General features: G+C 40.4%; 1 protein-coding gene and 1 long non-coding RNA gene across 2 annotated transcripts in view; one reads left to right on the top strand and one right to left on the bottom strand.

The window, feature by feature from the left end:
* Window positions 1-392: 392 nt before the first annotated feature.
* The window catches only part of LOC121395613, a 29,409-nt gene continuing 18,462 nt past the window's right edge, over window positions 393-11,339 (bottom strand). Inside the window, exons 2-4 of the long non-coding RNA XR_005962589.1 lie at window positions 7,896-8,018; window positions 6,344-6,430; window positions 393-856 (exon numbers count right to left, since the gene is read on the bottom strand). This is a non-coding gene — a long non-coding RNA (uncharacterized LOC121395613). The remainder of the gene's footprint in view (window positions 857-6,343; window positions 6,431-7,895; window positions 8,019-11,339) is intronic.
* LOC108696712 (carcinoembryonic antigen-related cell adhesion molecule 1-like) overlaps window positions 7,425-11,339 on the top strand; it is a 33,341-nt gene continuing 29,426 nt past the window's right edge. Inside the window, exons 1-2 of the mRNA XM_041569567.1 lie at window positions 7,425-7,970; window positions 8,140-8,451. Coding sequence (XP_041425501.1) covers window positions 7,913-7,970; window positions 8,140-8,451 — 370 coding nt within the window. The 5' untranslated portion in view covers window positions 7,425-7,912. The remainder of the gene's footprint in view (window positions 7,971-8,139; window positions 8,452-11,339) is intronic.

Genomic DNA, 11,339 nt, shown 5'->3' with positions numbered 1-11,339 from the left:
GATTCCCAGTGAGTGACCCACCAAAGGCAACAAATTTGAAGTGTGGCCCATGTGTGAGGACAGGTCTTGTGTGTGAGCCTGCTACTTTTGGGCAGGTCTTGCTACTTGGGTTATTAAGAACTCTTGGGGAAGGGACATATTGCAGGGGACTGAACAGTGCAATTATATGTAACAGATATATGAAATGGGGTACCCTAAAATCACTGTTACCCCAAATAGATTACCTAAGGCACCGTCTGATTGGGCTTAACACCCAGCAACTCCCAGTACCGTAGGTGTTATACAAGCCTCTCCTTACTCAGGTGGGCCCTTGATTACTGTTGGAGGAAGGGTAAGCCAAACTGTATCTTCATTAATACACAGAATATTCAAATAAACTTGGGTGCAAGTAGTTCTTCAAAAACAGGTGAATTATTTATTTTTAATGCATACACTTCAAAAATGGTGGGTGCTCACTTAGGTGGTGTAAGATCAAATCAGTAAATGTCTAAATGAGTTGCTCACCTTCCAAACCATTTCCAGTTCAGCTGTTTTCAGATTGCTCACTGGTTGCTTTTCATTTTTTACCAATTTCCCAAAATTGAATCTTACAGTTTATAGTTCCTGTCTCTGGAGTTTCAATCGGGCAGTTCATTTAGGAGTTGGCCTCTGTCTCCAGTACTCCCAAATGTTGTCATATTCATCAGGCATCCCATAACCAGGTAAGTCAGCTGTATTAGTGGTAGGTGTTTATTGATTAGGTCCAGCCAGAAATGTAGAGGGTGTGGGTTTATCCACTTTGAGAGGAGAGCTTTTCTAGCATAGAACAGTAGTGCTCGCCCGAAGTCCGGCTTTGCCTTCTGTGAGACAAGTTCATCTATAACACCAAACAGAAAAACATTTGGTGACATTATTTTGGGGAAGGTGGTTCTATCATGTACATGAGTCATTACTCTATCCCAGAATATTTTAAATCAGGAGTCAGGACATTTCCACATCATGTGACAATAGTTAGCCAGTAGACCTCACCCATTCTTCTAAGGATGGAGAGGGGTAAGGTGTAAACTATGCAGTGTTTTAAATTGAATGAGCCTAGGTCTAGTAGCAATAAGGACAGGATATCAGTTTAATGTAAGATTTAGAGAATGGCGAACAGAGTGTGGACAGCAAGTTCCCATATAGGGAGGGTGAGACTAGGCGTACCTGAGTATTTGAAAATTGTAAAAGAAAGGCATGTTTGAATTGCAGATATGCTGCATTCACTAGCATCTTTATCCTGGCTCTAGGCTATCTCATGTATGTGAGAAATCCCTGGAAGTGGGAATTACCCCATAAGGGAATATCAGCTGTAAGTAGTGGGGTGTGGAGGTGGCTGATGGTGGAGTGTACTGTTCAAGGCTGCACACATTGGATGTTTAACCTGTAGATGGGAAATTTTCCTATATGGGATGTATCTCAGTGTCTCCACTCAGATGGCCAGGGTGGCTTGAAGTTGAAAATTAGGGTTGTTGAAATCCAGCGTGAACCACCAACCTATGTAGTAAAATTGGGAAGCCAGGAAGTAAACACAGAGATCTGGGAGTCCCATTCCCCCTTTATTGAGAGGGGCTTTTAACTTGGAATTAGCAAAGCTTGGTGATTTCTATCTACAGACAAATGAGAATTGATTCTGTTCAATACCTGTTCATGTAGATTTAGGACTATAGATGAGAGAATTATGTAGAACATATAGGTATTTAGGAAGAAAAACAATCTTTAGCAGATTGATCCTGCCCCAAATTGTTAGTGGGTGGGGGTTGTCCCAGGCCTTGAGCTTAGATGTCATACTGTCAGTGAATAGAGAGAGGTTTATGTCTGTATATGTAGCACTTTCCCTGGCTATTGTAATACCTAACAACCCAAACTAATGTGGTTGAAGGGAAGATACTGGGGTTAATTCTTTCATCAACTGGGAAGATACTGGACTTTGCCCAGTTTACCAATAGACTGCAATATTTCCAAAATTCGTTTGTTATTGCCAGGACTGCTTGTAGGTTTGATATGGGGTCATTTATAGGCAGCAGTATGTTGGCAACATTTAAATAAATATGTTCCTCAATCTGCCCTAGGTGCATTCCTGTTATGTTGGACGAGGCATGAATTAAGATAGCCCTATTGCCAAAGCAAATAAAAGCAGTGACGTTGGCACCCGTGACTAGTGTTTCTCTCTAGCTGGAGGCGGCTTGTCTTAGCCTTTGCAGAAAGTCTAACTTATCTTAAAGTCAAGCTGCAAATAAGTCACAAAATAAATTACCAGCCTTTTACAAGGAACTGTTATGCAAATCATGCATTACTCCAGTAGTTTTTCATTTATTTCCAATGCATTTCCTACCCAGCTGGCAATGGGCTGAAATTAACCAACAAAGAGATTTTCAAAACTTCAGAACTTCGAAAGCACAAAAAATACAAACACTTAATAAGAGACACACTTTAAGCACAGGAAAGACAAATACAAATGCTTTACTATTTCAAGAAAAAGGCTTAGGACACTGGTAAAACATCAAGAGTCCTATGAAGTGGATAGACAAAAGTAATTACTTCTTACATCAATGAAAAAGGTACTAGTCAGGCAACAACTCTGGGACCCACAACAGATTATATTTTCATCAAACATACACTAATGACTTGCAATATATAATTGCAATTCAAGACAAACATTACGTATCTCTAGGATCACACCCAAGTTTTTAGAACCTTATCATGGTGTAGAATAAAGTTCTTGTGTAGGGGGAACAATGATGCTTTGTCTCCAGCCAGTGTCATAACTACTGGGGAATAATGTAGTTCAGGGACATGGTTACATTCAGCATCACTACATCGGTCCTGCCTTCTGTTGCAAAACGTGTGAAAGTGTGTTTACTGACCCACTCATCAGCAAACCTATTGAGCAGTGGGTCCAGGTGCAGGGTGTGTACCCGGCCCCCCCACTGGGCCCTCCCTCTACAAAACATAGTAGCGTACTCTCGGAGCTGATTTGCACTGATGTCCAATTAAGTGCAGTTTGGCACATACTGTAGACCACAGTTTTGTCAGGATCATATTCCCTTTGCAGAAACAATAACATTGGATTTATGGGGAAGATGCTGCTCCCAGAGCTCCATAGACTCTAGTAACAAAGGGGCCCCTGCAGAGCATTATACTGTTGATACTAATTATATTAAATATTTTCAGTACATACTGTATATAATCAGGATTTCTTACTTGTAGCCCTTTAGTTATTGCTGAACACTGCAAACAAATGCTCTCATGGGAAAGCTAAGAGCTGAAGCTCATTAATGGCTTAAGGAATGTAGGAAGAGTATTACTGATATATGTAATTTCCTACCCTACAGAAAGGGGTCTCCACATACTCTGTTGCCAGGGGCTCCCATTTCTCTATCTGTCATTATATTAAGATATTTCAATAATGTGTCTAATTGTTAGTACTAATAATAATACTGTAAAAACATGTATCTACCCAGAATTTTATCTTTCGTTATGTTTGTAGAAGAGATTTAGGGTTGATCTGTGAGACTCCTTGTTAATCTCTATCTGCCTACACAGCGGCAGGTAACATGGAGGTTTAAAGGGATACATGTGTTTTTCAAAACACATAAGTTAATAGTGCTGCTCCAGCAGAATACTGCTCTGAAATCCATTTCATAAAAGAGCAATTTGATTTGTTTACATGTAATTTTGACATTTTGTATGATTTTAGTTTCACAGGTGCCCCCAGAAATGTGACTTGTGCGCTGACTCTTTACTGCTGCACTGCATATCACCTCTCCCTTCCTCCTCCCATCAGCAGAATATCAACAGAACGTGCAGCTTATCAGATAGCAGCTTCCTGACATCTCTGCTATAGGGTTCAGCTGCCTGATAGGGCCTTGATGAACTAATAGCACTATTGCTACTGAATTTTAGCAAGTGGGTGAACAGGCAAAAATGCCTATAGTGGGGGTCATTTATCAACACATGTCACATTTGCCCATGTTGGCGCTATATAAATACATGTTAATAATAATAATAATGGCCAGTAATCTATGGCAACCAATCAAATTGCAGCATTCATTGTTATACTTGCAGCTTGTTTCAAAAAGTTAATCACTGATTGGTTGCTATAGGTAACTGCCCATGGGCAAATTTGCCCAGTGTTGATAAATAGGCCCCAATGTCTCGAAATAAATAAGGGTGGCTTTAGGCATCTCTCTGCCAGCTAAAATACACTATGGAAACACTGCCCCATATGCCATTAGCCTTAAAACGCTAGTACAGTAAAGGAGATATAGAAATATATATATGCACTTGTACATAATGTTCTATATTATATCCTCATCCAGTGTAACATTACTACTGTCAATGATAGTACTGTTTAGTTTACCTTCATCTGTAATGTGGGCTGTACCATCTCACAGATTTGGTGAGGAAAACAATTCTGATGTCTGCTGGCATGTTAGCATGTGTTTGAGTTGTAGTTTTACCTTTCCCCTTAAAACAGACATGCATTAACCCTTTGACTGCCTAGGCTGTTGCATTTCTTGTTCTTAGCAACTATTTGCCTTTCATTTGGATGTAGCCAATTAAAAATTGAGTCTACATTGCTTGATGTCTGTAACAGGGCTTCTTGCTAGCACTCTGAGAATTAAAAATGCTACTTGTACCATAGTCCTTAGACACTTGCATAAAACTAACTCAACTTGCATTTAACAAATGTAGTGCAAGGTATATATTATTTATTGCAGGAAATTAGCTTATTTATCAGAACAAAGAGTGTATTTCTATTTGTGCTGTTTCTCACAATGGCTGACAAAGGTCACCATAAAGTAATGGGAGCAGTGCAAAATTCGCCAAAAACTGAGCTTAGGATGATCTAAAATAGAAAGGAATGGTGACTAAGGGGCAGATTCCCTAAAGGGCGAAGTGACTAACGCTAGTCACCAGTGTGATGTCATTTCGTAACTTTGCCGATTCCCTAACGGGCACAGGCATCACTTCGCTAGCGAAGGAGATAGACGCTAGCGATCATTCGCACGACAGCCAATTTTTCACTCTGGCGAATGGACGCAACGCCGCAAATTCAGCAAGATGCGGATTTTTACCTAATTCGCCAGATTTGCCTTGGCCAGCTCAGACCAGGTGAAGTACAATGGAGTGCAAAGGACTTTCTCAATTATTAGTTCAAAAATGTTCTAAGCCCCAAAAAACACTGGCATCTTTTCCTTTTTTCAGAGTGATAGCCTGCAAAGTTCCGTAAACATGTTTTTGGGTAACCGGGTTCTCCCCTCCATTTTCTAACATATAGAACATTAACTATACAGTGGGCTCATGTGTAGGGCATTATAATAACTCTATTTTATTTATTAAGGTTCCCTGGACTTGTGTAATATAATGTATTTGATGTATTTTCCCACTGTATGCAAATTAGACAACGCTAGCGCATCTTTGCTTTGATTGCTGAAGTAACGCTAGTGAAAATTTGCCAGCGTTCGGCACCCTGGTTGCAACTTTGCACTTTAGTGAATTAGTATTGTCCCAGCGAATTTACGCCTGGCGAAGTGTTGCGATGGCTGCAAAGACGTCCCTGGCGCATTTTTGCCGGTTAGGAAATTTGCCTCTAAGTGTCTACTGCATTTTTTAAACCATACCATCTTCTTTCATAAAGAGCCACATAGCCAGTAGACAACATTATTAAACTTGAAAAACTTACAAAAGTGGCATAATAGGAGGCACATTTATCAAGGGTCGAATTTCAAATTCATGTGAGTTTTTTAACTCATGAACTCGAAATTCAAACCAATTGAAATGTATTAATAAAATCTGATTTTTTTCAGCTCGGAGGAATTCAATTAACCAGAAAACTGGAATCTAATTTGATTCGAATTAGAAAAGCTCTAATCGAATTTCAAAAAACTGGAAGGCTGCAAACATCACCAAATTGATCCCTGGACCTCTCCCATTGACTTATATAGTAATTTTAGGTGGAAAAGGTCAAATTTGAGTTCTTAAAGGGCCAGAGTATGATAAATGTCGAAATCCTAATTTTTTGGAAGAGAATAAGAAACTTCACAAAGCATTGGAGGAGTTTGACAATTGACTATGAGACCCAGGATCCCAACTAGACTAAGAAGGTTCCTAAATATTATCAGCATGGGAAGACTGGCCACATATGGCTGGACTGTCCTGTTATTGATGAGGCCACAACCCAAACTGCACTGTGTATGGTACACCACGGGCACTGAAAATTCTATGGAAGTGCCAAATAGTGGGTCATTGGGCCCAGAGCTGGAAGGCTTATAATCAGTTCAGAAGCTCTATTATGAGCCTTATATATATGAGAGTGACCTACCTGAAGAAGATGAGGTGTTCAGTCAAGAGAAGACCACTGTGAAGAAACCTGTTGGCACGAATGTGGGCACTGGGACCTCTGACATCCCTGTTAAATATATAAGAGACCAGGTCTGGGTAAGTGCAGAATTCCAGGCAGTGGCATAACTATAATGGAAGCAGACCCTATGGTTGTGGGGGAACAGGGGGGGCAAATGCAGGGATTGCTTCCCTTATAGTAGTTACAAACTCCATATCCCCAGCAGCTCTTACTTACACCAGCACAAACAGCCAGGAAGTGGGGGGGATGCAACCGGGCAGAGGTGGACTAAGTGCTGGGTAGAAGGTTCTGCGTTCCGGGGGGTCAGGTCCATTGCTGTTACACTACTGACTCCAGGTAAAGCCACTGTTACGTTCTCAAGTAACAGTAGTGATACAGAGATAAAGCAAGCATGGACATTGCTGGTTTATCCAAAGAGAGAGTGTAGGGGATTAAAGAACTCTTGTCCTATTGAGGAAGACCCTTTCCTGTTTCCACACAATAATTTATGCCCCTGGTCACAAAGTGAGGTCAGAATTGTTTTGCCAAGATCAAAATCAAACGGGTCACCTGTGGAATGAATTATAATACAAGACTGCATGCATGATTCCTCAGGCTCTTGTGGCTGAATGTAAGTATATTCCACAATATTCCAACATCAAGAGGAAAGCCTTCTCAGAAAAGCTTCTATAGTAGCAAACAGAGGATGAATCTCATACTAACACACGTTTTCTTTGAGAATAAGCTCCTGAACAATTCCGTTTCCAGATGCAGTTTATTAAGATTTTTCCATGTGAATGTCATACAACTGGTTGTCCCAAATCTGTGTATACAGAGGATGTAGTACAAACAATGAGCTCCTGTATTGCTGATTATAAACATGTTTCCTAACATTGTGTCATACTGTAGCATGATCAGTCTACATTTTCTTTGAATGTTGGGCATACAACATATACTTTTTTAAATGTATTTTCTTACAGGCTTTTTTATCTTGTTTACATTTTGTGTCAGAGTTTATTTAAGGAACAGTAACACCAAAATTAATTTTAAAGGAACTGCAATGTACTGTAATGTTCTGTTGTCCTGCACTGTTAAAACTGGTAGAAAGACTACTATCATTTATATAAGCTGTTGTTGTTATACAAGCTGTTGTGTAGCCATGGGGGCAGCCATTCAAATACAGGATGCACATTAGATCAAAAACAAGTTCTGAAGTATCCTATTGTACACTACAGAGCTTATCTGTTATCTGCTGTGTATCCTGTGCCTTTTCTCCTTTTTCAGCTGGCTACACAGCAGTTATATTATATAAACTATAATAGAGTTTCTGAAGAAAATACATCAATTGTACAAGTGCAGAACAACAGTGCATTGCTGTACTTTAAAAAACTTTCATTTGTTGGTGTTACTGTTCCTTTAAGCTCCTGCCTCTAACAACTCTGTGTTACTTCCCTATAATGAGCAGAGGGAAAAGTTCAGGATGAGGGTGACGAGCAGATCAGAGCAAGTAAGACGCACAGACACAGACACACACCTTGCATTGATACTGCAATGATGGGATCCTACTGGCACCTGTCTGCCCCAATACTGCTGCTGTTCTCATTGCTTGGTAAGGATTCCACGGGACACAGACATAACATTATTCTTTCATAATGACCTAAATGAGGCAAGAGGAACAGAGAGCAATGTCCATTCATTTCATGAATAATTTGTAGAAAGACACATCAGGCACAAGAAATAACAATTTGTTCATTAAAACGTTGCTTTTCCTCTCACAGGCTCTGTATCTTGCCTACAGAATGTATCAGGGAATGAGGGTGGATCTGTAACTCTCACAGTGAAGCTGAATTTACCTGCACAGAATGAGAGGACCGTAACATGGAAGTTTGGTGTCAGTACAATTGCAACTGCAGTACTGGGTAACCCTCCTACTTATAATAACAGCTGCACAGACAGATGCTCCCTGTATGGAAACGCTAATCTCCAGATGGACAATCTCACTCCTGCAGATACAGGGGAATATACAGTCACTGTATTCAACATACTCACTTCTCAGCAACAAACAGAACAGTTTCATCTCACAGTTTACAGTAAGTACTGACAGCTGATTTTGCAATCACTAATTAATAATGTGCAATAAAATCAGGTTGCTCTTAAGTAGCGTGTAGCAATAAACAGAGCACCACAGAGACTAATGTGCATCAATAAAAAAAATACTATAATTTATTAACCCTTTAAGTGCCAGCAGAATTGACCATTTTGGTTTACGCGAAATGCCAGACGTTTTTGAAACATTCTGTGCTCTCTCACTTTAGGGGCATTTTCTGAGGGGAAACCTATAGTTTACCTAGGAAAACTATACATTGTTTTTTTTGGGAGAAACTGAGCTTTCTAAATCTGCCTGAGTTTTCATGTATTTCCACCTTTGCAAAAAGATTTATAGTGCTAAATACAAAAAAAAATGAAAAATTCCTATTTTTCACAATATATGAACTTATACCTGAAAAATATTTCATTTTACGCATTAAAAAACAACTGATTTGGAAAGCCTCATGTCTCTCGAACGTGCCAATACCAAATATGTATAGTTTTAGGCAGATTTAGGACATCTGTACAGCAAAAACTCCCGGCAGTATATTACCGAATTTTGAAAGCAGAAGGCAGAAAACGGCATACTTTTGATTCCAAGGCCACAAAATCCTGAAACAGTATGTTTACCCCAGAAAACTATATATTTTTGGAAAGTACACATTCTGCTGATTCCACAATGGGTAATTGTGTCTCTCTACTCCTAACTACCAAACATCAAAGCTTGTCTGAACGTAGCGTTTTTTATCAAAATGTATCAAAATTTTGAAAAATCACTTCAAAGGTTTTATTTTGCTGCTCCGCATATCACACACTATATTAGATACCAAGAAAAAGCACCCTGAATATGATTGCCAGGGGTCCACTGAACAGTTTGATCCCCATTGTGCATAGGTTTACCAAAGTATCTGGCATTTAGAGACACCAATATGAAGTTAGCACATCCAAATTGTTCAGGACTTTACTTCAGCTACTGAAAAATCAACACACTGACTGCATTTTTTGTGGGGTAAAAACACCGAAATATATGTTTACCCCCCAAAACCATATATTTTTGGAAAGGACACATTCTACCGAATCTAAAATGGGTACCCATGCCTTTCTGCTCCAAACTACTGAGTCGCAAGGCTTTCCCAAATTTGTCGGTTATGGTGAAATATCTGAAAATTTCTTAAAAGCTTCAACTTCCCAGCACAATATCACCCATGTATCATAACATACCAAGAAAAAGCACCCTAAATATGATTGCCAGGGTTCCTCCTAACAGTTTGGTGGCCATTGTTCATAGGTTTACCAAAGTATCTGGCATTTAGAGGCCCCAAAATGAAGTTAGCGCATACAAACAGTCCTGTAGGTAACTTCATCTAATGAAAAACCAACACACAGGAGAAAGCTCTCTGTTTGGTGCTGAATTAAGCATTCAAATCCCTGTTTGAGACAGGATTTTATGTTTTCACTTGGTGTGTGAATGTGTTGTCCACTTGGTGTGTAAAATTTGGGAAGTTTTAAGTTGATTTTCTTTGCTAAAAATCGACTTTTGACCCTGAAGGTGAGTGATTCCTAGCCCAGTTCCCTTCACTTGCTCTGGGCTACAAACTCACTGTTAGATCCCCTACCCCTCCCCCGCACCTGGGTGTCAGTTTCGTTTGCATTTTTCTGTTGTTTCAGCACAAATTGTTTACTTTTTGTACAGATTGAGTGGGGATTTTGATTTTGCACTCAGTTCTGTGAGGAGAGAAAGCTAAAGGGAGAAGGATTTAATGTAAGTATAAATATAAAATCTTTTCCAGCAGCAGCAGTGCAGCTCCCAGGCACCTGCTCACATTAACCCTCTCCCTGCCACAGCTTCTCAACTTTAAAACTTACTTTTTTGTTGATCAATAGTATAAAGCTTTCTTTTTGTGTGGTGTTTTGTAAAATAATGGGAGGGAATAAAAAGGAAAGTTATAAAAAAACATCTCTGGGTTCTAAAGCAAAAGGACCAGAAAAACCCAGCTGTAGCTCTGCAAGGAAACACCAGTCAGAGCCCATGTCAAAAAGCCCCATTGCCTCTACTTCTGCTGCTGCAGCCAATGTGACCCCTGCTAAAACATTTTCACACGCGGTAGCTACTGGCAGCAACCCAAGCCAAGTCACTGCTGGGGTAGAGAAGCTTACAAGGAAGCATGGGGTCAGATGCCTAGAGGCTTACATAAAGGCTGCAGCTGAAGTGGTGGGCCACTCTGCAGTAGTGGCAGCAAGTAGAATGTATGGGAAAGCCATAATCTTTGCCCGTACGCTAACTGCAGTGCATGCTCTGGTACAGAGGGGTATCACAGTGGGAGGGAGTTATGTCCCTGTAGAACCACTAGAAGGATTGGGCACAAGGGTGGTTTTATCTAATGTGCCCCCCTTCCTGCAAGACCACTTATTGTACCCCCACCTGCAAGCCCTTGGGGAGTTAAAATCAAATATGTCTAGAATTCCCCTGGGATGTAAGGAGAGCAGACTGGGGCACGTCCTTTCCTTTAAAAGGCAGGTGCAACTACTTTTACCTCGGGGGCAAGACACTATTGAGGGGTCTTTCGGGGTTCCATTTGAAGGGGTGCTGTATAAAAAATTTTTACAGCACAGAGGAAGTGAGGTGCTTCCTTTGCAAGAACCTGGGGCACACTTGCCAGAGTTGCCCCAAAGGGCAAATTAAGACCACAGCCCCTGTTCCTGCTCCCAGTGCCTCAAATAAAACATCTTATCCTGCTGGGACTATTTCAGCAGGGTCCTCAAAGGTGATATCTCCTTCACTAAAGAACCTCAAGGTGGCTGTTACACAACCCACCTCTACAACATACAAACCTCCTCCTTCTTCACTGAAGACATCTAAGGCTGCAGCATGTCTTACAATTGCGGCAAA

The sequence above is a fragment of the Xenopus laevis genome, chromosome 7L, assembly GCF_017654675.1.
Source record: "Xenopus laevis strain J_2021 chromosome 7L, Xenopus_laevis_v10.1, whole genome shotgun sequence".
Taxonomy (NCBI): domain Eukaryota; kingdom Metazoa; phylum Chordata; class Amphibia; order Anura; family Pipidae; genus Xenopus; species Xenopus laevis.
Note: the sequence above shows the minus strand (reverse complement) of the source record. Positions and strands in the feature narration are given on the sequence as shown.